This window comes from Leuciscus leuciscus (genome assembly GCF_965113295.1).
Source record: "Leuciscus leuciscus genome assembly, chromosome: 2".
Lineage (NCBI taxonomy): Eukaryota > Metazoa > Chordata > Actinopteri > Cypriniformes > Leuciscidae > Leuciscus > Leuciscus leuciscus.
This window is the reverse complement of record NC_138726.1, coordinates 41,341,611-41,367,592: the sequence shown is the minus strand read 5'-3', so window position 1 is coordinate 41,367,592 and position 25,982 is coordinate 41,341,611. Positions and strand designations below refer to the sequence as shown.

General features: G+C 37.6%; 2 protein-coding genes across 3 annotated transcripts in view; one reads left to right on the top strand and one right to left on the bottom strand.

Annotated features, from left to right (window-relative positions):
• Nucleotides 1-5,367, top strand: part of mindy2 (MINDY lysine 48 deubiquitinase 2) — a 29,864-nt gene extending 24,497 nt beyond the window's left edge. Inside the window, exon 9 of the mRNA XM_082156156.1 lies at nucleotides 893-5,367. Within this exon, the coding sequence (XP_082012282.1) occupies nucleotides 893-1,057 (165 nt within the window). The 3' untranslated portion in view covers nucleotides 1,058-5,367. The remainder of the gene's footprint in view (nucleotides 1-892) is intronic.
• sltm (SAFB-like, transcription modulator) lies at nucleotides 5,323-20,959 on the bottom strand. 2 transcript variants are annotated; one of them, XM_082156081.1, is made up of 20 exons: nucleotides 20,796-20,959; nucleotides 19,966-20,053; nucleotides 19,163-19,218; nucleotides 17,121-17,148; nucleotides 15,460-16,039; nucleotides 14,795-14,838; nucleotides 14,458-14,564; nucleotides 14,168-14,317; nucleotides 12,583-12,698; nucleotides 12,311-12,471; nucleotides 12,106-12,203; nucleotides 11,972-12,028; nucleotides 11,715-11,857; nucleotides 11,448-11,628; nucleotides 11,231-11,355; nucleotides 10,971-11,144; nucleotides 10,496-10,819; nucleotides 6,259-6,394; nucleotides 6,017-6,177; nucleotides 5,323-5,864 (listed from the first exon to the last, which is right to left on the bottom strand). In XM_082156081.1, the coding sequence occupies exons 1-20, from the start codon at nucleotides 20,928-20,930 to the stop codon at nucleotides 5,768-5,770; spliced, it is 2,961 nt and encodes a 986-aa protein (XP_082012207.1). In that variant the 5' UTR covers nucleotides 20,931-20,959; the 3' UTR covers nucleotides 5,323-5,767. The 2 variants fall into 2 exon arrangements, with proteins under 2 accessions (XP_082012207.1, XP_082012208.1); XM_082156082.1 differs by having other exon boundaries at nucleotides 6,017-6,174; nucleotides 20,796-20,958.
• Nucleotides 20,960-25,982: the final 5,023 nt, after the last annotated feature.

The following is a 25,982-nucleotide window of genomic DNA, read 5'->3' as shown; positions in this document are numbered from 1 at the left end:
CAAATAGGTTGAATTGCTGTCAGCTATTAAATTTAAGTACACAATTAGATAATAGCAATTTAGGTAAACCAAATACCAAGCAATGCTTAATTTTGTTCAGTCTGTGGTTTAAAAAGTTCGCCTTAGCAATTAAAGAAAAAACACTTAGGCAAAACATGGTCAGGTCAAAGTGTCTGAATACATTTTGGGCCCAAATTTTTATAAATTTACTGGTAGTCCACTGTATGAAGAATGTTTGGGTATATTATGTCACAGTTTACTTTATTTTGCTGTCCTCACTTGCTGCCGCTTGGGTGCGTCTATATTTCTAGGCTAAACCTCACTTACATAAATGAACTATAGTGTCCTGCACCCACCAGTAAAAAAAATATGTGGTGTCTGAATAATTTCAGTTTGACTACATATAATATAGGTTTGACTACATATATATATATATATATAATATATATATATATATATATATATATACATGTATGTGTGTGTGTATATATATATATATATATATATATATATATACAGTATACATGTATGTATATATTTATCATATTTTGCAATTAATGTAATATAGTGTAATATTAGTGTATTACTCTAGTCTTAACATTCAAATATTTGTTTGTAAACAAACTTTCAATGAATAATTCTCCATTGTTTTTAAAAGTGGATGGGCACTAATGCATTTTAAACGAGCTTGCAAACGTCAGTTGAGAGAAGACTGTCATTTCACCAGAAGATTGAATTATGGACATTTTCATGAAAAATGATAGGTCAAAAGGTCAAAAATGAAATGTATGCATGGATGAGTCGTTCACAATAAGATGGGGTGAATGTTCATTTAATGTCAGTTTGAAAGAGTTGAAATAAGAGGTTCATTTAGTTGTTCTCCTGTCTGCAGGGACAACAGCCAGCAGCGGGTGCTGAGCAGGTGGATCGAGCGGCAGCCGCTGGAGCCTCAGCAGGGGGAGCCACGGCTTCTCCCAGCCCAGGAAAACAGCCCTCTACGGGGGAACGCAAACCCAAGAAGGAAGCCAAGGACAAAGACAAATGCATCTTGTTGTAACAGCAGTGGACTACGAGGAGCGCGAAACGGGCGGCAGTTTAATTCCAGTGGCTCTGCAACGCATCTCCCAGCGTGAGGTGGAGAGAGAACGAGCAACAGAGATGAAGCGTGTCGGACTTGCCATTCTCAAGCCACTTGTGCCTGACTTTAACCCTCTGTGTTCTGAAGATGCAGACAAGCAGAGAGGGGTGTCACTACAAGGACTATCACTACATCTTTCGTAGAGCTGGCCAAATGTTCTCAGCAGGAAAATCACTCTGCAGTGCACTATATTTGTGTGGGGTCACCAGGGAGGGTGGATTTTCTTTTTCTTTTTTTAGTAAAACAAGGTAATGTACACAGCACTAGGCAAAAAAAAATCCCACCCCACCCCAAAAACAAGAAGAAAAAAAACATGCCACTACTTTTTTCATTATACAAAAGCATTTTTTGGGGGGGATTTCCGTTATAGCTGTTGTTTATAAGCTATTTTATACCGATTTACCCATATATATATATATATATATATATGTATATGTATATGTATATGTATATGTATATATATATATGTATGTATGTATGTATATGTATGTGTGTGTGTGTATAGATTTGTTGTATTGGTCAAGTTTCTGTTGTTTAACTGAAGGATATCTGAGATCTTTTAATGAAAGGCCGTTCACATGAGCAGGTAGCAAGCCAACAAGTCGCTTGGCAAAAGGTGATGTCTCAGGACATGATGTAGGCCACCACAGTTCTTTGCCTGGCAGTTCGATGCCAAATTGAACAATGTTGATATTGTAGGAGTCACCTCCATTTTAGAGAGCGTAATCCTGATGAAACTGATGCATTTAAAAAGTTTTTCCGTTTTAAGCTGTTGAAATTTCATTTGGCTATATAGATGTGTCTGATTTTGCCAATAGGACATTTACTGTTATTTTCAGTGAACAGCTGACACTACTATTAATGTACATAGTTTTTAAAATATCAAAGTCATTAGGTTATATAAAAACACATGGCCATTTTTTTTGCTTCGCTCCACCCCTGTTACATTTCAGCCAAATGTCTGGTTCATATTTGCCTTATAAATTAAGTAATTGAGTAGGATCATTGTCCATGAAACCTGGTATTGTTGAATGAACAACGTTATTGCCCAAATACCGAATGGTTAAGGAAATCTTGTTTTATCTCAATGGTTTGGGATTTCCTCCAGCTAGTGGTCGAACAATATCGGTTTTACAGTGGGCTGATGTTGATACTGAAATGTGGAGAGCAGGTTGGCTGATTCCTGATAGAAATAACAAGAGGAGATTGAACACTTCTGTTAATCGGCCAGGCGGACACTGTTTTCACCCAATGCCGAAAAAATGGCTGAACATTGGCCAGATAATCGAGCTGACCGACGTATATCGGTCTATCACTAACTACAGCTATAATTTTCAGACTCTTTCATGTACACTGTACATACTCATATATGCTATATGGATGTAAGGTAGGAAAGGATGACTCAAGCCCATCCTGTTCCAGTGCTGCCTCCTGAGAGACAAAGTCTTTTCTATACAAACATTCCAGCTATATGCCTTGAGCTGAGCATTGCGCTGAGACTCAGACTCAGAGAAACGCTAACGTTGGGCTGTTTTCCCTGTTGTTCTGCTCTCACAATGTACGAATGAACAAATCCTGCATGTAGACAAGCTCGTGATGGTGTAGTCGTAGAACAGACAGTTGCCCAGTGGTTACATGGGAGCACTAGTAGAATCTGTTAATGCTAGTCGTGGGCTGGAGCTGTTCCTTTGACGTTTGGTCCCTCAGCGGCCAATACTCTCTGTATATAAAAAGCCTTACAATATTTACAGGATCTTTTATACTGACACAAATAGGTGCAAGACAAGACTGAGACAATCTGTAGACCTTACCATAGACAGAAAACCGCACAGGCCTTCACAGAAGGAACATATCCATGAGTGTCTTGCAAACAGTTTGATGTGTTTTAGCTTGCTTGGTAACGGATATAGATTCAAACTAATGTACAACACGGGGTTTGATTTGAAAAAGTCCCCTTTGTTGAGGTCATTTCACACCAAGAATGATACTACAACGATAACTACATTTGCGTCCACACCAACGGATTTAAAGCCGAGTGCATTCTGATTAGCTGTTACATTTTTTTTTTTTTTTTTTTTGTCAGCTGGAAAACGTAATCGTTCTGAAAGTGATTCCAACGATATTGTTCCTCTGTGTCATTATAGCTGTAGTGTGGACTTCCCTATTCTCATAGAATTAGAACACTTATTAAAACTGTATCGTTATAGTTATCGTCCCTGGTATGAATGGCCCTTTAAAATGTATAGCTGTAACTACCATTTCAACTCGAGGAATTGGGCTTTTAAGACAAACCATGATTATTTTTGAAGTTGTTGTGACCTGAGGTGAATTAGCTGGCATACTAATATTGTTTAGCCAGAAAAGTGCACAACACAGTCTGTGTTAATCTGTTTTTTGTTGTTGTTTTTTTAATGTTTTTATTGTTCCCCCAGAAGGTAATAGCATTCATGGTATTATTTCACATTTCAAGAACTATATTTAAATTCATATTTGTCAGCAAGCTTCTGTCACCTCTGCGACTGGTGTCATTCGGTAGGAAGCGCAAGCTAGTTACGATAGATTTGGGAGAGAAATGTCTTAAAAGGTTTGTACTTAGGTTATTGGGATGAAATGAGATATTATATATCTGTAACTGGTAAGTCATCCATTTTAACCGACAACAAACTTGGTTTATCATTATTATAAGCTGACGCTCAGTTCTGATCCAGTTCATTGAAGAAAGTCAAATACTCACTCAAACTGTTATACTTGCAGGTCAGGTTAAATATGGACATTCCAGGGTGCTTTTGATCAGTGGCATGTCTGATAAAGGAGTGATTAAGGACAACGTGCAACAGACTTCTCCAGCACATATAACATGTACCCACTGTGCATTAGCTTATGTCGTTTGTATTGTTTGCCAATAACTTTATTCATCTGTAATGTGCTTCAGCTTTAACCATTTGCTTCTAAAATGATCTTGCTAATTGCAGATGTGTGAAATGTCACAAGTTACATGTTAGTGGGATAAATACTCAAATGTCATATTTATAGAGGGGGGAGAGAGTGGTGGAGTTTGTGGGTGCAAGCTCTATAAATTAAAAATCAGAAAGCCCATTTCAAATGGAAAATGGCTTGAAATTGTCTAATCTGTTTAGCTAGATCTTTTGACCCCCAAATAATATCAGTAAATATTCCAAGGCCTTGTCTGCTAAGTTGGCCATTGGTGTGCAGCACCCTTTGAAACTCTGTTATAGGTCATAGACCATTTTAGTTATTTATGCACTGTTACATTGAATGCACTAGATGAGAAATATACCTCTTTTTATACACAATTAGAATCACCAGATTTTGAGTGGTTACAGCTGAACCTGTTTCATAACACCCCAGTAAATACCATGTTTTGCAATAAGGCTTATATTTATGGATCTATATCAAGAACTGAACATAAGGAATTTGCTTCCACTCTAAATGCTGCCATTTAGATTTTATTTTCCTTGCCCCGTTTCCAGATAGCAAGGTTTTGCAAGACTTCTCATGAATATAATTTGATGTTTCATATTTTAGTGCCATCTAGGGATATGGAAAAGAAATCTGCAATTGAAGAGAGGGCTTTTGATTGAGTTGAAACAGGGCATTACTAATGACCAGGGAGGATAATTCTTTTCTGAACTTCACTGACACTGAAATGCCACACATTACATGCTTTCTCATTAATGATGGGAACTGGAAAGGATTCTCTTGGTGCATTTGTCTTGAAGTTTCGATTTTACCGGGTCAGTCCATGATGGAAATGCAATTGTGATGCATGTTTAACAGCTGAATACAACATGTACTCCTAAATCATTTAAAGGAACAGTCCAATTACAATTTCTATTTTATATCCTTTATACGTGTATATTTACACAAAAGATTTTAACTTAGCAAAAAGAAAAAAAAGGACAAAAAAAATTAGGATATTACAATTCCCTTGTGGGTGAGGTTCATTAAAGACCAAAAACATTTATGTAGCCCAACAGTGTCAAAAAGTAGATGGACAATTTTTCTGTAACAAATGCCTTAGATGAGGGACAATACATCTGATTAAAGGAAATCTGGTCAGTGAGTCTGTGTGATTCTTTTGATTGTCATCTAAAGTCTTCCTTCCACAGACTCAACTGTGGGCAAGTATGGCTGCACTTACAGAATCAAACTACACAGAGACGTCATAATCCACATAATTTAATATGAATTTGAATAATCATTAACCCCCCCCCCAAAAAAAAGAAAGAGATCACATTGAAATGTTAACGGAATTACAGATGTGTTCAGTGCTACACACAGTAGTCTGCCCAAAGCAAATGAGAGAATCTGGAACAGGAAGTTATGGTCATCTAAACAAACACGTTAAGAAATAAGCTGTACATCTGCACCTACAGTATGTCAGGAAAACATGTATGTGCACAAAGGTTGTTTACATATCACTGGAGTACAGTTCAGGAAAGAAAAACCTACATGTAAAGCCTTTTACAAAAAACTAAATCAATGTGGATCTTTACAATAATCTCGCGGCTATAAATTAAGCCAATTAAAAACATCAGAAGTTCAAAATAAAAATAAAAAAGGAAACAAAAAAAGTATTTATATTTATTTGCTGTGAAGAGTCAGATGCTAGAACCTTCCTTTAAAGGGCTTGAATCCTCCGCTGCCACCGGCCATGGGAACATTAGTGATCTGCACAATTCTGTTTATACCAGTGGAGGAATGACTGCAGAAAGAAACACAATCAGTATGCATGCAATGTCAACATTAACTGTTAAACCTTCTCCACCTGATGTTAATTAAAAATAAGGTGGCTAGATGATATAAATAGAAAAGACACATAACAGATTGAAATATGCACTCTAGATCAAAACAAACCTGGAGTGTGGTGCCATCATGCCAGGCCTATTGTCCCCCATTCGACGGTTATCTGTGAATCCTCCGCTTTGTGAGCCTGCTGCCCCGTGCCAGTCTTTCCTGGGGCCCTGATCGCGTCCATGCCGCTCCACCACCACCTGCCTGCCACTGCCGAAGTGCTGCTGAGGTAAGATGGAGGTTATTTAGTCATTTTCCTTTTGCTGGAGATCTGCAAATCTAAGTGTCAGGGGCATGCACTTCACCTGCTCTCCCATAACCACAGGTCTGCCTCCGTCTCGGCTGTTGAAGCTGGTTCTGCCACGGCTGGCTGTGGACACCCCTCTTATGGCAGGTCCGGGACCTTCTCTGCCAGGACGTTCTGGACGCATTCGCACGGCTCTGTAATAGTCAGCAGCAATCACTGGTTACCAGCAGCTCAATGAACGCCACGCCTGAAATATCAGTCTGTGATGGTGTTTATTCAGTGAGATATTTGATATCTTGTGAGTTCAAGACTGATTTGAGAGTTGCCTCATTTATAGGATAATTAATATGATCCTCCTAATAGTCGTACAACAGTTTCTGAAATGTTCCTATGAATTATGTACAAGTCATCCGTATGCACAAAAGATTTTCCTTAATCGATGTTGGATTATAATAATTACTGGTATACGAGTGCAGTTTGCATGCATACTCTTCAGTTGCCATAAACACAAGGACTTTTTCCATGTTTCTGCCTTTACATATCGATTTGTTCCTCACATTTGATGCCAGATGAAATGTGAAATTTAGGATTAAATCCAATATTACGTGCTTCTATAAATGAGGCTGGGGCCTATATATTAGTTTTTTTCTTCATTGAAAGGAACACTTTTTTTTTTTTTTTAATGCAAGGGCAAAAATGCCCCATAGTGCATTTAAAATGTATTCTAGCAGAGGGATGATTCTTTCCTGACATTGTGTGCATCATTTACAGCTACTTCCGTATTTGATAACAATAACATGTTTTTAAAAGTAACAGAAATAATTGTTTGTCTTATTGACAATACATTTTTGTGTTGGATGTAAATGGATGAGATGCTGTGATTTCATGCGATTTATAATTTATTATAAATGGTCAAAATAATCGGTAACACTTTTACAAAAAGGTCTCATTTGTTAACATTAGTTAATGTAATAACTAACATGGACTAACAATGATCAATACATTTGTTAATCTTATTAATCTTTGTTAGTTAAAAAAAATACCGTTGTTCATTGTTAACAGTGCATTAACTAAAGTTAACAAATACAACTTTTGATGTTAAGAATGTATAAGTAAATGTTGAAATTAAGATGAATAAATGGTGTAGAAGTATTGTTCATTCTTAGTTCATGTAAACTAATGAAACCTTAGGGATTGTTCGTTTTTTATTTAAGGGGCTACCGGAGGAGTTTTGAGATCTATAGACAAAATAGACTTGACGCTCCTTTCGCCAGCAATAATTTTTTCTATGACCCTCCAAAATGATTGTGAAAAAAGGCATGACCCTCCCCGATAATTTATTGATTACTTCTGTACTGGTTTGCGCTTGGCAAAGATGTTCAGATAGCCATTGTTTTTTTACAACCATGACAAACAACATCACACTCCACTGTTATGGTGGCCATTTCAGTAGATTTACACACTAACATTGTTGTGGAAACACAATAAGCATGGAAACTAAAATATGGTTGTGCGCTGTAGCATTATACTTTCTATCAGCTGCAGTTCTGGCGCCTCAGTCCCAATACTGTAAAACTCAACGTAAATTCACATCCAGTGGCGTAACTTTGTTTTAAAAAGTAGGGGGGAGGGCGTTGCTAATACAATGCTAAATCATAAATCAGATGCATGTACAATAACATTACAATGTCCAGCAATCGATTTAAATAGTACACTGGGTTTAATTTGCTGTTTAATGAGGTCAAATATATGTTGTTAGTGGTGAGAATTTTCACATGAATAAACACATAGATCCTACTGTTTTAAGCATGTATTTAAATTGGTCCAGTGGCAGAACTTTTGCCAAGCGTGTCAGAGGTTCTGGGTTCTAATCTGCACTCGTATAGGTTTTTTTTCCTCATCAAAACCTATTATGTTTATCAGTGGTTGTATATCAGGCAGGGACATGTTTGTGTGCATTTTATTTTGTAAAGAACAGAGTCTCCACAACGGATTGAAGCGCGTGTCCGAGTGAAGACTGTGCACGAGCCACAAGAGAACACAGTATCCGCGCCACTGATCGCAGCGGCAACTAGTGTTGTCAAAAATATCGATATTTCGATAAATATCGATACTGAAATATCTGAACGATACCAATACTAATTTCCTGAAGTATCGATACTAGCCGAGCTGTCACTTTCACTTCTCTCCAAAGGCGCGTTGACAAACACCACAAGCGCACTCGTCTCATTCGCTCTGGTTAAATAGCAAAAGTGAAGTGAATGGGGCCGATCACACTTGACGTGTTTTTTGCAGTGAGAGGCGCCTATTTTCAATTGGTTTCCAGCGAGCGTTCTGCGCGCTGTTTATGTGCCAGCTGCGCCTCGCGGGCCTTCCGTTTTAATGATGAAAGCTAGTTGCTTGAACGCCCGGATCTCCGTGCGATGATGGAGGATAAACTTGTGGTGCTCTCGCGGGTTACCAGGAGCTTATAACGACTTCACGAACCGTAACTACCACAATGTTAACAGAAAGTAAATAAAGTTAATAAAAGGCTGATTTGACGTTTACTTGACTGACAGGACAGCTGTTTCAGTGGTTGCCGAGCAACATAACAAACGCAGCGCACTGCTCGTTCTGTGTGATGAGTGCTGTGTGCCTCGCGTGTTCTGAACCTGAAAAACGCGTTAGTGTGATCGGGGCCTAATATAGCTAAGCACCTGAAAGACCGACATCGGGATCTATATAAATAATTTCGAGAGGTTGGTAACTCTTCTCATTTTAACATTTCTGAAACATTAACCAAGATGGCCTAGTATTGTTGTTGATATGAGTGTGTGTTGTCTCGTTTTTTCACCGTAATTCTTAAAGTTAATATAATCTGACTGAGAAATCTTAGACAAGTAACGTTAAATATTTTAACTGTGGTCAAATGTAAATTAACTTTTATTCAAAAATTAGTATTTAATTCTGCCTTCATATCTTATCATCAATTTGATTACACAGATACTAATTAAACTAAACTGAGCTATTGAATGACATCTTTGAATTCAATAATGAAATGCCTTTAACTGAAAATGTTATGTTTTATCTTATTATTATACATTACTGACACTATATCCTCCAATTTGATACTGTTAAGTGCTTTGACACAATCTGTATTGTTAAAAGCACTAATAGTATTGTTATCGCATATAATGCACTCACGTTTGTGTTTAAATCTGTTCATCAAATAACGTTAATGTATTAACCAGCATTAATGCTTTTGAACAAGTGCACTACTTCAGGACATTTTTGTTCATGTAAAATATCCCTCATTGTCATGTTCTAGACTTGTTATATTTAGCTTTAAATAATAAAAAATAAAAAACTTAATATTGTGGCAGTTTTTTTCTCCGTGGTATCGAAAATGGTATCGAATATCGATATTTTTCAAGGTATCGTATCGAAGTTAGAAATTCTAGTATCGTGACAACACTAGCGGCAACGAGCACTTTGATCACTTGATTTCAAAAACAACACATTTCAGCGCTAGATCGCCTCTTATTTAACAAACGAACGAAATGAATGCTCTGATGCGCGAGATGTTTAAAAAGTGGAGGGGACAATATCGACCTTAGCAAAAAGGGGTGGGGACATGTCCCACCCGCAAATTACGCCTATGTTCACATCACATGTTAATGCAGCGGTAGAGTTACACTCACAGGACACTGCACTTATTCACAATCACAAAAGTTAATTATTTGCTCGTGCTTTAAAGCTTTGCCGGGTAAACATTTCATTGGCGTTCTGTTCTGACAGAACGCACGCGCACTGTCAAACAGCCCCAAACTGGATTTTTGTTGGGTCAGACCCATTTGCTAGCGATGGGGGGCCGAGACTGAGAGAGCTACATGGAGCTAAATGGTAAAATATGCACCAAACAAACCACTTTGAAATTTTGCTGTTTTCATGAATACAAAAGTTGGGTGACCCTCCCCCTAGACTAAAAAAAGTTGGATGACCCTCCCCTCAACAAAGAATAAAAAGACATGACCCTCCCCTATTTTCCTCCAGTGGTCCACTCCATAAATACCGAACGGTCCCTTATTGTTACAAAATAATCAATAGTTATCAATTGTAAATATCTCCCCTTAATAAAAAAAATACATTCTAACACTGCTGACAGAGTACTGTTTTGTCCACATTGATGGAACAAAGCAGAAGAACTGGCAATGTAATCAATTGTCATGGAAATCATTTGATTACTGAATAAGAACCAAATTTCAATTCCCAACCATAGAGCATAGGGAGCACAAACAGAAGCTCATCTGTACCTGACATCTCCTTGCTTCGTATTCATTCCCCCATCAGTCTTCCAGCCAGCGTGGCTGCCGTCTCTAGGGGTGCGAGAGTGAGCAATGGCAGGAGGTGGTGCTCTGCCTCCAGCTGGTCGATCAGGCATGGACACCTGCCTGCGCTCATCACGGTCACGGATCTCTCGACGATCGCTGTCTCGCAGCTCTGTGCGAGGTGGAGGTGGTGGCTCTGCTCTTCGCACGGTTTCAAAGTCTTTTGGATAGCGGTCGAACCCTGAACTATCTCGGCGCGGAGCAGGGCGATTTTTCTTTGAATCAGGTTCATTGTCAAAGCGGTTGCGTCTGCCAAAAAATAAAAAAAGATTCATCGGTTGCCGTTCATTCACAACTTGAGCCAATTCGGAAATTTGGCATGTTTACTCATTGGAATGAAAGTGTCTGTGGAAAATCAGTCTCTTCTTCCTGTCCTACTTTTGTTTTTGTGATTGCTTACCTATCAAAGTTGTTGGATTGCCCGGCTGATGTTTGTGGGTATCGGTTCCGGTCTCTGGGGTTGAAATCATTAAAACGATTCTGTTGTCGGCTATTGTAGTCTCCAGCTTGACCGATCCGACCCTCTGGCTGCGTTTGCATCTTTTTACCACTATTCCAGTATGGGTCTTCCCTCCTGCACATACAGAGATGGAAAAACTGTTAACCATATTGAACCATAGAGATCACTAGACCCCAAGAATTAATATATTGTTTGCACACCTTTGGTCAACATCACGTCCCCTCTTTAAGTTGTTTCGTTTCTCCTGCTCGTAACGCAATTGCTCCTGCTGACGTCTCAGTTCCTCACGTTCACGAGCCAAACGCTCTGCTTCCTTGCGTCGCTCCTGCACACACATACATTTTTGGAACATCAACGTAAAGACAGAAACAAAATCTCTGCTTTGAGTTTCCACGGGCAGGTATTTCGTGGTTGTACCTGCTCTATACGGATCCGCTCCCGTTCTAGTCTCTCTCTCTCCATGCGCTCGCGTTCGAGTTTCTGTCTTTCCACCTCCAGTCGTTGGCGCTCTCTCATTAGGTTCTCCCTTTCCTCGCGCTCGCGCATAATACGGATGCGCTCCCTCTCCCGGCGCTCTCGCTCTGCTATCTCACGCCGTCTGGATATCACACCAAAACAGCATTACAGACTGTAGCTCAAGCACTTTGCTGTTTTATGTGTGAACGTAAAAGAACGTACACCTACCTACGCAGTTCCATAGCCCTGCGAACGCGTTCCATCCTGACCATGCGCTCACGCATGCGCTGTTCCTTCATCTTCTCAAATGGCAGGATGTCTTTGTTTCCACCTTTGTTAAGCATGGGACGTCCTTTCTTCATCATCTCCATCTGCAAGTATGAACAAAATACTCTCAAAGAAAATACTAGTGTTTATATAGTCTTAATAATTCAGAACGTGTTTACGGTTGGTTATGTTTTCTCAGAATAAAGGAGTTAACCAACCTCCTCAGGTGGTATGAACCATCTGGGACGTCGGTTCATCATGTTGGGTGGACCAGGCTGCAAAGAAATACACAATCAGATAACGTCTACCTCTTTCATGATAATACAGTTCATGCGGAGGATGTCTGCAGTACCTTCTCAAACCTTCCACCCCTTCTGAAAGGAGGTCGAGATTTATTGAAGTGTTGCTCTCCTTTAGTATGGTCGAGAACCATATTACCTGGACTCTTTCCTGTGGATAGGAAGGGATGGATACAGATATTTAAAAAACACAGCTAGAAAGTCTTTTTAAGTTCTTAAACTTTCTCAGTAAGTGAATATAACCAAACTGTAACATACGTCCGTGTTTCTTATCATCTTTCTTTGCTACGTCGGCTCCTGAATTGGAAGATAGTGCATCAGATTTGTTGCTTTTGGGGTCCTGTTTTTTTGCTTCTTTGCTGTCCTTGTCAGAGGGTTTGTCTGATTTCTTCTCCTCCTTTTTAGATGAAACTGGAGTCCTATTAAAACAAGGAAGGAAGGAAGGAAGGAAAGTGTAACTAGTGTATAACCAATGAAACACTCCTCCCCTTAATAGAATGGAAAGAGATTAAAATTGCATAAACTCTTACTTGTTGGAGGTTTTTGCTCCAGTTAGAGTGCGCTTTTCTCCAGAAATTTTACTAGAACTTGTCTTCTCTTCTCCCTCTTTCTTTGAGAAGTCCTTTTTGAACGGGTCAGTTTTTACCTATGAGGATGATACCACGAGATCAGAGATTAAGTATGAAATTTATGAAACACAATTGATGATGTTTGACTGCAGTAATATAAATCCTTTAAAATCATTTAACCTGTTAAGCCTCACCAGTGCGTCGGCACACTCAAACGTTTTTTTTATTTATTTAGTTCAAAGTTACTATCAGATTAAATGTTATACTTTGACAAACTATACATCATTAAAAAGATATAAGACTCAAGTTTCAGTATTTGACCACTATTGTATTCTGAGAAACTTATAGTGACAGTTATGTCTTAATTTGTGTCAGGAGTTATGAAATGAAAAAATGCGTCGATCCCTTTAATATGATTTATGACCGTCAGCTGGTCCATTCATAAAAAAAACTCTGTGCTGTCGTCATGACAGTGCTTCACAAAACAACGTCCTTCAGGGCTTTTAGCTAAAAAATATGCAGACTTGGAGAAATATTGATATATTCTCATAGATTCACATCATATTTCTATAGACAGGAATAATATTTATTGAATTTATACCCAAATGCGTCGATGTAATCATTATGAGCGCTTCTTACTGAGATGTGCTGTGTTTTCAATTCATACCAATAGCCTGAGGGCGCTATATGCACAATAATACTCCATATATGGAACATGAAGAAGAGACATAATCATGTGACCTTCAAGGACGTCACTGATAGCAGCTACACACAAAGCTAACACAGAGATCGCTGTAATATGCAGATACAGACGTTTTGAAGACAATAAAAAATATTGCAATGATATTTGATTTGCCTGTGTTCTTCAAGCAATGCCAGGTATTTTTATAATAATAGATTATATTTATAATGTATAAGACTTTATCATTGTACATAATTCTATAAATATATTTTCTGTCTGATTTTTTTTATCTGAAGCCAATTTAGATCACAGAAGATTATTTAAAATACTCGAATTGCGTTATAAAGTACGTTTGAAGCACAAACATGGTTTTAATCTCATAAATGGTCGTGTATTGATGGTGTGCTAAGCTAACATGCTAGCTAGGCCCAAAATAAAGTAATTTGACATGATCTTGAAAAACATTTAACTAAATACAGAGTTTTAGACTTATCATTTTCAGATTTTAAATATAACATGGTCACACATATGGCTTTAGCTGCAGTGCATTTCTAGATTGCTACAGTGCCCACTTCAATTTTATTTTCATGAATATTTTTCATAAAAATAAATTTCTAATAACTTTACAAAACTTTGAAGCTATTTAAAAAATGTTTTCTCATTATGACAATAATTAATTCTACATTTACAATAAACTACCAGGTGTCAGCTTTCAAATGAGATCATACTTGTGCTTTTAGTGCAAAGGGTTCATGAACTGTATGTGTTTCAGTTTGGGTATGTCATTTCTGGGGATTTTCAAAAGTGGCGTTGCAGCTTAACAGGTTAAGTAAGATGAGTATCCCACAGTGGTGTAGTTCTTACCCTATCCACACATATCTGTTGTCCATGGAGTTCTGTGCGGTCCAGGTGAGAGATGCACCTGGCCACTTCTGCACTGGATGACATGGTAACTAGTCCATAACATTTGGCTCCTGGGCTACGAGCATTGGTGACCACTTTGGCACTAAAAACCTATTTTGAAACAATATGTAAAAAAACAAAAAAACATTTCTTAAATAAAAAAAATTGTAGGACCATTGCAATCCCTCACAACATCACAAGCACGTTAATTTGAAGCTGGTGCTAATGTATAACATACAAAGAGCCGTTACCTTTCCATATTTGCCAAAGAGGTTTTTAAGATCAGCTGCTTTGGTATTGGACGACAGGCCGCTCACCCACAGATTGCGAGTAGAGCTGGTGCTGCTGCTGCCACTTCCTGAAGACAGAACAAGACATGCCGCTACTTTAATGACAACTTGAGCATCAGAGCAGCTTAACTTTCCAAATAATTAAACTTCAAATTGTATCAGGCAGATTTTTACTGCTCCTCAAAAACACAATAGGCTAATACTGATGTTTTATCATATAGACCAGCTGTTGTATACATACTTAAAATATAAGGCTGAAATTCCAAAATGCAAACCCATTTAGGAAATAAAGTCATACCTTTATCATCTTTCGTAGTCTTTCCATCTCTGTCCTTTGAAGAGCTAAAATGTGAATATTATGAGAGCAACAAGAAGAGAGAAATACTTAAATGAGTACCAGAGCATGAGAGACGACTGTGGGCACCGAGGTACATCTCCAAATGAACAACAAAGGTTATACAAATGTTTGGTGCATTACAGAAAAAGGAAAAGAACAAAAAAATCCCCATAGGCAAGGCTTGCACTCGGACAAAACTCCAATAAGGCTTCTTTCTCTTGCTTTTCCACAGGAGCAAGGTGGGTCAGGTTTTCTGCCAATTTATTCCCTTGACCAATGACATCCTCAGGAGGGTGTTCAACTTCAGAGAGAATCACTTCACTGGACTGACAAACCCCTCTGACATCACTGGAACTATTGCTCTTTTTTTTAACCCATAAGTAGGGACTGGAAAAGCAAGTGCTGGAAATGTGTGCGTAACAGACGTGTTTTCTGCTCCTCGTTTAACTCCAATTACCAAACTCGAAAAAATGGCAAACCAAACCAAAAGAGCAAACCAAAGGCAGGGATTAGGTACAATGAACAACGTGTTATGAAAAAATTCTTGCGGCTACCCACAATGCTGAGTTCTTATTGAGCTGGAACTTGGTAGTAGTATCTTAAAGAACTGACATAGAAAGACAAACCTCTTTGCTTGACCTGTCGCCCCAGTAGAAGAGGGGCCTTTCTTCCCAGAATCCTTTTCCTTGTCTCCCGTTTCTCCTTTCTTCGAGGCCTCTCTGTTGTCTTTCTTGGCGGTGTCAGACTTCAGCCCGTCATCTCTCTTACCATCCTTGTGGCCATCTATCGCTTCAGTCAATGAATCTGTCTCCTGCCTCATCTCAGCAGTGGCCTCAGGCTCTTCGCAGCCCTTGTCTGCCTCAGAATCTGGAAGTTTCACATGTTTACCTGTTTCCAGGAGGTCGTCGCCATCCACATCCAGTGTGATGGCATCTTCGGCCTGGATGGTGACAGATATATTGTCATCCTCAACTTCTTTTACGGGTTCAGGAGCAGGTTCGCTCTCCATGGCCTCCATCGATGGGACTTCAGACTCAGCTTCTCTCTCGGCCTCAATCTCCACATCAGGATCAGGCTCAGGTTCCACATCTGCCTCAGCCTCAAGATCAGGCTCCACTCCTGCCTCAGCCTCAGGCTCTCCAAGGCCGTCTTCACAGGAGAAGGTTTTAGAATTGTCACGAGTAGCATCATCAGTATCAGTTACATCTGAGGGATTTAACAAGCATAAAACATGGCAAAAAACACATTGTTTAACATTCACATCTCTGTGCTACGTGACCTAGAAAGTACAACAAAGAGCAAGTTTAGTGTTAGTGGTCATCGAGGGTGAGGAAACCACAGCTATAAATAAAACACATTCCTTAGAGAACAACGAAGAGGTCGAACAATCTTCTCGCAACGTTGAATATAAGCGCCAATGGCAATCTATCTTGGTCCACATTTTGAAGGTTCCACAACTGGGTGATGTTGACACTTCTCTGCTTTACAGACATGCATTCAGTCAGAGTGAAATTGCAAATCTATACCATAACGCAAGTCCTCCTGCCAGATGTCACTAAGCTTCTTGTGGTCCCATCAAGGGTCTTCTTTCAAACGTTTCCGCTGACTGTCCATCTCAGTTTACAGCTGATGAAGGCGAATCAAAAACAGGGTGGCAAATCTTCTCTGATCCGTTCAATCTGGCCTTGTTCACAGCATTCTGTCCAGTAACACAGCTAAAAATGGGTGTCCACTGAGCTGCGTCCAGTCTTGAATGAGTTCAAAGCACAAGCAGTGATGTTGATGTCCACTTAAGCCATGTCGGCTATATTGCAGTCAGATAGAAGTGTCAAGACTTTGGTGAACGAGGTTAACATATGTTCTGACCAGTCAAGGGCACTCAGCCTGTTGCCGTCTCCATTTCAGGAGGTAGTCCAGACACAACAGAAAGAAAGAGGCATCCTGCTGAACCTTTGGTGGTGTTCTGAACAGAGGAAACTCTCTGAGTGGGTGAAAGGCTTCCTCTTGCTGATGAAATGTGGTGGCAGGGTAATGTGCTCTTGAACAAATTAGATGATGAGATTAGGAGTTTCACTGATGTTAACACAAATGGTGAAGCATTATCTGTCCTTTGATGCAGCACATGGTCCAGATGGAACGTTTTAATGTCTGTGAATTGTTGCAAGACCCACGGCTAGAACGTTGAGATTGAAAAACAGAAAAAGAAAAAGGAAGCAAGAGAAGTCCAACCTTCTGAAACCTGAAAAACAAGTGTTACATCTCCACCCTAATGAGTGACCAGACATACCTTTTTCAGATTCCTCTTCCTCAGTCTCCTGAAAATAAAACAAAAACTGATATAAGAATTTGTGAAAGTTCTAAAGAATTGGGGGAAATTGTTCATTTATACTCACTAATCAATAACTTATAAGACAAACAAACAAAAAAGCCGCTATTCTGGAATATTTTTATCACAAAGGGTATTTGCAGAAACATGCACTTAATGGTAGGGGTGTGATGAGATCCCATGCCACAAGATCTCACGATATTAAAACGTGACAATATTTCTCATCGATGTAAAAAGCTCACAATATCAGAATGACGGAGTTGAGTTTGTGGCAAAACGTTTACCGTGCTTGCATTATACAGGCTAATTGTGACTTTTACTGCATATGATAATTAAATAAATATATGCACTGCTATCATTTACATGCCTGGAGAGCATCTCAGCAGCTTGGTTAAATTCCATCTCTGCATAAGCTGAGACTTTAGGAACACTACATGCACCATTTTTACAGATTTGTAACGGAAATCATTTATAAACCTACACCAACACGGGAGAATACATCAGTATGTTAATAAATATGCAAATTGTTCATCGGGATTTCAAAATAATAGATCAAACCACAGATCTATATGAATGACTGGATTGTTCACTGCGTTCTAAACTGCCATTTGGTGGAGAAGCCACTGGAGGTGTTTGAGCGGACTTCTTACGATTCCCTGTAAGGCACCCCAGTTCACTAGATGGCCATCTGCCAAAAAAATTAAAAAAATTATAACACTAAAAATGTTCCCATGGCCGTCGGAACCATTGTATGTGGGTGGGACAAGACCCACTCAATTTGACCCTCTCTAATTCACCGGTTACATCACTTACCCATTCACAGCCCGTAGTTAAAAATTGTTACAGTAGCCTAATAAAAATCATTTAGTTCAGTTAGAGAACAGACACTACAATTAAAAACTGAACGTGTCTGCTCAATGCAGCGTGAGCCGAGAGACTCGCAGCACAGATCAGCAGCAGGAGTCAGGTTTCATTCATCACGTTACGAGAGTGACAGACAGAAAATATTGCCAAAAAGGCGATTTTACATTTTGCTTTGAAACCAAATCTTGGCAATATTTTGGATTAAAACCTAATGCTAATAGAGAACCTGCAAAGGGTTATCTTTTCATAAAAGTGATGAAAAGTGCTTTGTTAGTGTTTTCCAATAAGAAAATGCTCACTCGCGAGAGTGAATCTCAGCTTCCATAGGAATTCATTGAAAACTCTCGCTCTGCACGGTGGCAGTGGACACTCATCATTATGAATGTCTGTGCAGCCGTGTGCATTTTACTCGAATTAGCAATTTAAAAGCGAGGTGCAAAAGAGGGGAAAACTCCAACCCCACTCAGTCATTCTTTTGACTGAGTAAAAAAGTTGCTTTGGCAGAATTTTTTTTTTTTTAAATGTTTGTGGTGTAAATATAATTTTATCTAAAGCAATATTCTTATCAGTGTTCTATCAGGTTTGACATATTCAAATCTGCATATTTGTGATATTTACCCAGTCTAAAAATTAAAAAAAAAAAAAACCTTTACAATTCTTATTAAATGTATGCTTCATCTTTCATTTCATATTCTTAAATTTGATCAATAATTTCAAATAAAATATTAAGACACTATCAGGCTATTACCAATCAAATTAAATCACTTACACAGAAAAATTACAACTGCATTAAATAATGTTATGACATATTATTGTTGGGAAAAAAAAGTATGTTTACATTTTTTTTTGAATATACAAATACTATGTTGGGTAAAAAATTATTTGACTTTTAAACATGAAACTAAGCCGCCAGTAGCTAGCGACAAGTGAAGTCTTAATGAGTGAATTGAGTCATTCATTCAAACAGCCGATTCATTAAAGAATGAGGCAGTTATTTATGAATTGGTCACAATCTTTAACTCAAATGATTCGTTCAAAACGCTGAATCATTCATTTTAGATTATAAATGCTTTTATAAAAATGTACCCAAAATTCGTACCAATATATTAATCATTTATTAGTTTCAACACTTTTCATACCTTAGAAAAGGACTCCTCTTCCATGGTGGTGTCAGCATCCAGGTCTGTCTTCTTTCCTAAGGATGTGCAATAAAGCAATTTGATCAACTTATTAAAGTTAATTAAAGAAGTTGAGTTTAGATAGTGAAGATTTACTAGGGATGCGCCGATCCGATACTCAGTATCGGTATCGGTATCGGCTCCAATACTGCCATTCTTGGCCGGATCGGGTATCGGTCAGACGAGACCGATCCAAATCCGATATTGTGCGTATTCTATTCTTTGTTATTGTTAAGCCACACAAACGGCACAAAAACATATAATAATAAATATAATATAATAAAATAATTGATCTTTCAGATTTTTGTTATCTTGTTTTTCATGAATGTATTTAACAACAATACAAAGAGCAATGTGTAACGTTTTACCAGATTTAGTGCTACACTTATTGTCTCTAATTTGTTCCCCACTAAATGTTTTTGTTCACTATATGTTCAGATTTGATACAATTATTGAGCTCTAGTGATTTTTCTAGACTAAATTTTACTGCTGAATTATCCACTAATCTAGTTTATAATAGTATTTTTGTCATAGATTATGATCATATATTTTTTATTTGTTGTTTTTCTTTATAATGAAGTTGTCTGTATTAAGTAGATTGTGTTTAACACACAAAAGAGTGATTATCAGTTCAACACAGAGTTATAGAAATTCTACTTGATAAAAAAAAAAAAAAAAAAGTATTGGGTATCGGTCTATACTCAGAATTTGTTGCATCGGATCGGTTCTGGAAAAATTTTTATCCGTGCATCCCTAAGATTTACCTTTAGATTTGCCATGTTTTCTCGTGGGTGTGTCAGCTGACATGGTGAGCTCAATGCTGTCTGGATCACCACCTTCATCCTCTATCGCCTGCACACAAAAATACAAACCATTCAATTTCAAACATTGAGAATGGGAATTTCTGGTCAACGACCATTCGAAACACACTGTAATTGTGTTGCAGAATGATATGAAAATGCGAAGTATGAAGGTGCAGGTCGTAAACACAAGGCATGCAGAAGGTTTGAGTAGCAAAATAGGCTACATCATTTTTGGTTAAATAAATTTGTACTAACTTACACCGCACAGAACTAAAAGTTCTGCACAATTACCTATAATAAAACAATAAAAAAACGACCAGATGATATGCTGTTTTGCATCTCACAAGCCTTACTAATTTATATCTAGTAACACATATTTATGTATAACGTTACTGTTACACACACAACATCATAATTTGAAACTTCAACTGTAAATTACTTCACAAAGACTGTAAATAGAGATGGTGAATTTGTTTAAAGTTGAAGGAACTGACCTGAGCGCGTGTAGCAGCATTCGCTAGTATAATTTAGCCTGCTTAACAAATCCTTAACTTACAGATTCATTTCTTTCAAATGCTAATAAATATTTCACGCAAATTCAAGTTTTCACCTAAACGAAATACGGGCATTACATTTATGTTGTTAGTAAACCCATTAAAAAAAACGCCGGGAATACAAACATTTTTGGAATTAAAAAAATGGCTAACGTTATGCTAACTCATAGCAATCAAGCTAGATCGCGAGCGTTTGCCCACACGTCACCGTAATTTAAGCTTTTAAATTAATATTACCTGCTTCAGTCTTGCGATGAGTGTATTTTTTACCCCAGTAATATCCAGATTTCGTCTTTTGAGTTCAGATTTCAGGTCTACAACGCGTAAATCTGTAATCTTCTTAGTCTCCGCTGAAATGGCCACCGCCGCCATTTTACCCGTGTAACTGGATCTGTGTGTGTGCGCAACAGCGACAGCGACACACTCAACGAGCACCACAGGACATCCAAACATATAACCCTTGTTGACGATTTTCTATCCATGATAATACAAATACAATCAATGACATATTTATCTAAGATTTTATTACATATTTTACGCGCGCTAAGGTTTTACTTATGTTGACAACACATGTCCCTTAACCAAAAAGTAAGTTCTAAGGTTAGGCTACAGTGCAAAAAGTATTATTTGTTTTGTTTTCCATTACAAATATCTAAGAATTATATACAAAATACAATTATTTAATTTGGGAAGGAACATTACATAAAAACGAGCTTCTATTAGTGGCGTGCAGTGGTGTTCTGAAATTATGAGGCAAATCCTCATAGTTTATAAATGTTTAAATACAATATTGTTCCACATTACTAAGCATGTCGCCGTTCTCATGCAAAATGGGGAGGAAGAAAGAACTTTCTGAAGATGAAAAGCACGAGATTTGCAAAACTGAAAATAGCAAAAGGCATGAAAACAACTATAATATTTTGCAAAAACTGAACAGAGATTTGAGTGATTTAGAGCACAGAAGAACTCTGTCAGATAATGGCTTATTTAAGGGATGTTTCTGGGGGAAAAAAAATTAAGACCCGGTTTCACAGACAGGGTTTAGATTAAGCCAGGATTGGACCTCCCAATTAGGGCATTTAACTAGCTTTTATAAGGGTCATTCCTGGGATTCGGTAATATTTCAGTCCCCCAGACTTTTAAAGTGGTGGTTCACTAAAATTAAATATTAAAAGCTTTTCACAATACTTTGGTATGTCCATTATAATGAATAAAAAAAATATTGCATTTAAGTAATTTGTTATCATAAAATAATTTCTTATTTCTATTGTACACTAAGCATTTTGTCATGTCCCTGAGGTAGCCTATACTTCACTGAATTTGTAACAAAATATTTAACAAAAAGTGCACTGTTTCAAAAAATGTTGGCAATGTTGTATTTATTTGTGTTACTTTCTTGTGAATTTTTTTTTTAAATGCTAAAATTCTAATAAAAAATAATAATAAAAAAAAGAAGAAGAAAAGAAAACACTGTAAAAAAAATAAATAAATCCATCCCCAAGTCAAAAATTTCAAGTGACCGATAACATCTAAATTTTTCAATTAGTCTGACGTATTATTTCTCATTGAGCCAATGTTAACAGACTATTGCAACAAGAATTTCACTTGGGCCAATTGAAAAATCAATTCAATTCAATTCAATAAATGTATTGCCATGTCAACAAGTTGATAGGAATTTGTCTTGGTACAACTCTCAGACATAAATAATCTAAAAGACAAACATCATAAGTACAAAAAACCAGACAATGTTCAGCAACAATACCCAGCAAACAGTAGGACATTAGACCAAAACCCCGCAGAAAAAAGACAATACCCCTCGGCAGAGAAAGTGCACAGTGCATACAGTTGATAAAGTGCTGCTACCAGTCAGTGCAAGTTCAGATGTAGGACATTTTTTATTTGGGAGGGTTAGACATTTTTTACAGTGAAGTGATGTCCCTCAGTCTGAACTCAACCCCATGAGGTCAACTATTCTCCACCTTTAATAATTTAGACTCCACCCATACGTGACATAATTTACCAGAAATGACATCATTCAGGTCTTTTTAACTGTGTTGCATAAAATGGTAAGTAGTATCATACTGTTTAATAATATTTTTGAGGCCTATTATAGTCAAGGATACAGTGGGTACGGAAAGTATTCAGACCCCCTTACATTTTTCACTCTTTGTTATATTGCAGCCATTTTCTAAAATCATTTAAGTTCATTTTTTTCCTCATTATTGTACACACAGCACCCCATATTGACAGAAAAACACAGAATTGTTGACATTTTTGCACATTTATTAAAAAAGAAAAACTGAAATATCACATGGTCCTAAGTATTCAGTATGTACTGTTAAGCTTAACAACTCAACCCCATCACATAAAAATTAAGATGTAAAATTATTATTATTATTCAAATTTTAACAATGTACTTATTTCATTGCTGCCAATGGTCTACTCTGCTACACTACAAGAGGAGCAGTGGCCATTTTGTGCAAAAAAATAATAAAAACTCAACCTCATCACATTTAACCCTGTCACATATCTGGAGATTTCTCATTGTTTCGGGGTTGAAAACTTGTGACAGAGTTGAGTTTTTCACTTTATTTATGGATAATTTAAAAAATAAAAATATATAAAATTGTCATGGTTTCAGTGAAGATGTACTTACCAAAATCATGACAACTCATAATTTTGTTAAATAGAATATTTGATGTAATGTGTCCACTTAAACACTGACGAGCATCCCATGTCAGAAATGGCAGCCACAGACTTTGTTGTGCATGCAGGTATGTTGATCCAGAAAGAAGGGCACAATATGAGAAAGAGAAAAAAAAAATATATATATAAAAAATTGAAGCCAATGCCTCCCTTCAAACCATTTAGTCTTCAACCCCATCACACTATTTTTAACCTTGTCCATTAAAACTTTTGGAAAAAATAGGGAAGACAATTAAAAATGTAAGTATTTCTTGCTGATTACCACCTGACAAGTTAAAGACTAACACAATACAATTGTGGTTTTAGTTAAACATCTAAATTTAAAATATTTATTACAAAAATAAAGAGACCACAGACACACAGTTTGTCTATTTTTAACTTCAGTCCCCAAAAAATGTGAAAAGTATCATAAATGTTACATTTGTAGTTATTCAATTGTTATGAGGGACACATGGGCATGATGGGTAGATATTTGTTTTATAGCAAGTTTTGTGTAAAATCCTTTTTAAACCAAGTCCATTTAGTCTGTTACGAGGTTGAGAATAAAAGGTGCTTAAATCTGACACAAACTGAAATGAATAAAAGGTCTTTAATGCCTGAGGTGGGAAAATATGATTTTGTTGGAGGTTTGATATGTGCCTAATGATGTGGGGTATTTAGAAAATGATTTATATGATTTCCAAGTTTAAATATTACCAAATCCCAGGAATGACCCATAAACGCCCCCTAAAAAAACATTACTGGTGTGCATCTTGAGATAAAACAATGACACTGACACATTTTAAGATTTGTCAGTGCAAATTGCTTTGAGTTACAACAGCTCAAACACAAACATGCAATTTAGTCTGGGACTCTGGGACTAGGCTTAAGTCTTGTCTGTAATTAAACCGGGGGTAATTGTATTAAAAGGGCAGCTTAAAAAAAAAAGTCACAGTAGTCACTGCTGGTGTATCTGGAGTTCCAGACCTGGAGATGCAGACTGACAGTTGTGCATAAAGTTGCATGTCAGCCACTCATAAATAAATAAATAAATAAAAACTCACAAAGATAAACGTTTACAGTGTAGAAATACATTTTCAAACAGTTTTATTGCCTTTTTTTGCAGCATGGGATAGTGCATTGTTCTGCTTGAAAATCCTTTTATTTGAGAAGGCACAACACTTATTTTGGTACTATAGCAGAAAATTGTCAGTTATAAACACCACATATCTTGCAGAAGTCATTTTGACACCCTCAGAGACCCTTAAGGGACCTTCCATCTCACTTCCCAATATTCCAGCCCAATTCATCATCCGCTGACCGGCTGACGTCACAGTCTTGTTGGAACACAGTGGCCATTCAGCAACCCATCCATCTGAACTATCCACTGCAGCACAGCATTCTTCATTGAATAAATGTGGTGGCTATACAACCTTTAAGTATTTGGCAGTGTGATGAATACCATAGCGAATACAAAAATCTGGTTGTCTGTTAGAAACATTTCAATCCTGTTCAGAAAAAGAAAGTAGCACAGCTGCTTTGTTTACGGGGTTACCGGGGTAACCGCTGCATGTTTGATGTTTCATCACAGCGCCATCTGCTGTCAGAGAGTGAATGTGCATTTTAATTCAGCGCGTCTCTTCACTCGTTCCGCCAAGCTTCTCATGCCTTGATCTCTGCCGCCAGGCAGACAGTGTGGTACTGCTACATTTTAACCCGTTGATGGAAAAGTATTCTTAAAATGCATTCTAAAATTCGAAATAATTTGCAATACGGAATTATTCATGGTATTTGCAAGTGCCCACGAATTGCAATAACAATATTGTGCATGATCATCTCGGCACAAGTATAAATCTCATCAAGTTGGTGTTTTTAAGAATTTTTACATTTATTCCAGGCCAAAATAAATGCAATCTAGGCCTATTATCAACAAACACAGAACGTACCCAACCTTCTAACAACGTTTTAACAACATGACCAAAAGGTTGCTATAACTACGTTGTGTTGTGAAGGTTGTTACAGCGTTGACACAATGTTGACATTTAACCACCAAAAAAATTGTCAGAACGTCGTCTCTCAGTTGCTGAATGTCGCGTAGCAACGTTGCTACAGCCCTGTCGCGTCTTATTCTACGTTGTTACAATGTTGCGAGCACGTAGACAGCGACGTTGCCATAGAAGAAATGCAACGTGCCACAGACGTTGCCACAACGTAATGTGTTTGCTGGGATTGTGTTGTCTCATTCCTTATCGAGCAATGAGTAGGCTATTGCGTTTAATTTACCTCAGCTAAATAAGATACGTAATTATTCAAACACAACCTACAACTTCATTTTCTAATGTGACTAATGTAGCCTCGCTCGCACTGATTAGTTTTTCATTTGATTTGTCTGCTCTTTAGTCTTATTCGTTACTTTGCTCCTCTGGGTTATTTGTTGATGTTTCCTGGACTGATTCCGGTTAAATACCGACCTTTATCAATGGGCTTTCGACTAACGTTACGCTCCCCTGTCTGCCATGTACAAAACCCGGTTTTGTTCATTAAATGTTCTGATCTTTGCTTTTTTTGTTTTATGTATTATACTTAAAAGAAATTTGTATATTCGTTTATTTAGTTTTTTTTTCTTTTTTCCCCCCACAAATGTATGACTTTTGGAAGTGCAATTTGATTACCACTTTTTTTTTATTTATTTTTTTACATATTTTTATTGAAAAACATGGAGCATAACAATAACATTTC

Bases quoted from the DNA above. Each gene is read 5' to 3' on its own strand.
- sltm (XM_082156081.1), bottom strand. From the start codon at position 20,930: ATGGCGGCGGTGGCCATTTCAGCGGAGACTAAGAAGATTACAGATTTA. The intron at 14,318-14,457 runs GTAACGGCTCTT...GTTTCAAAATAG, and splicing joins TCTTTGGCAAATATGGAAAG to GTTTTTAGTGCCAAAGTGGT. The intron at 6,178-6,258 runs GTGAAGTGCATG...ATCTTACCTCAG, and splicing joins CTGTGGTTATGGGAGAGCAG to CAGCACTTCGGCAGTGGCAG.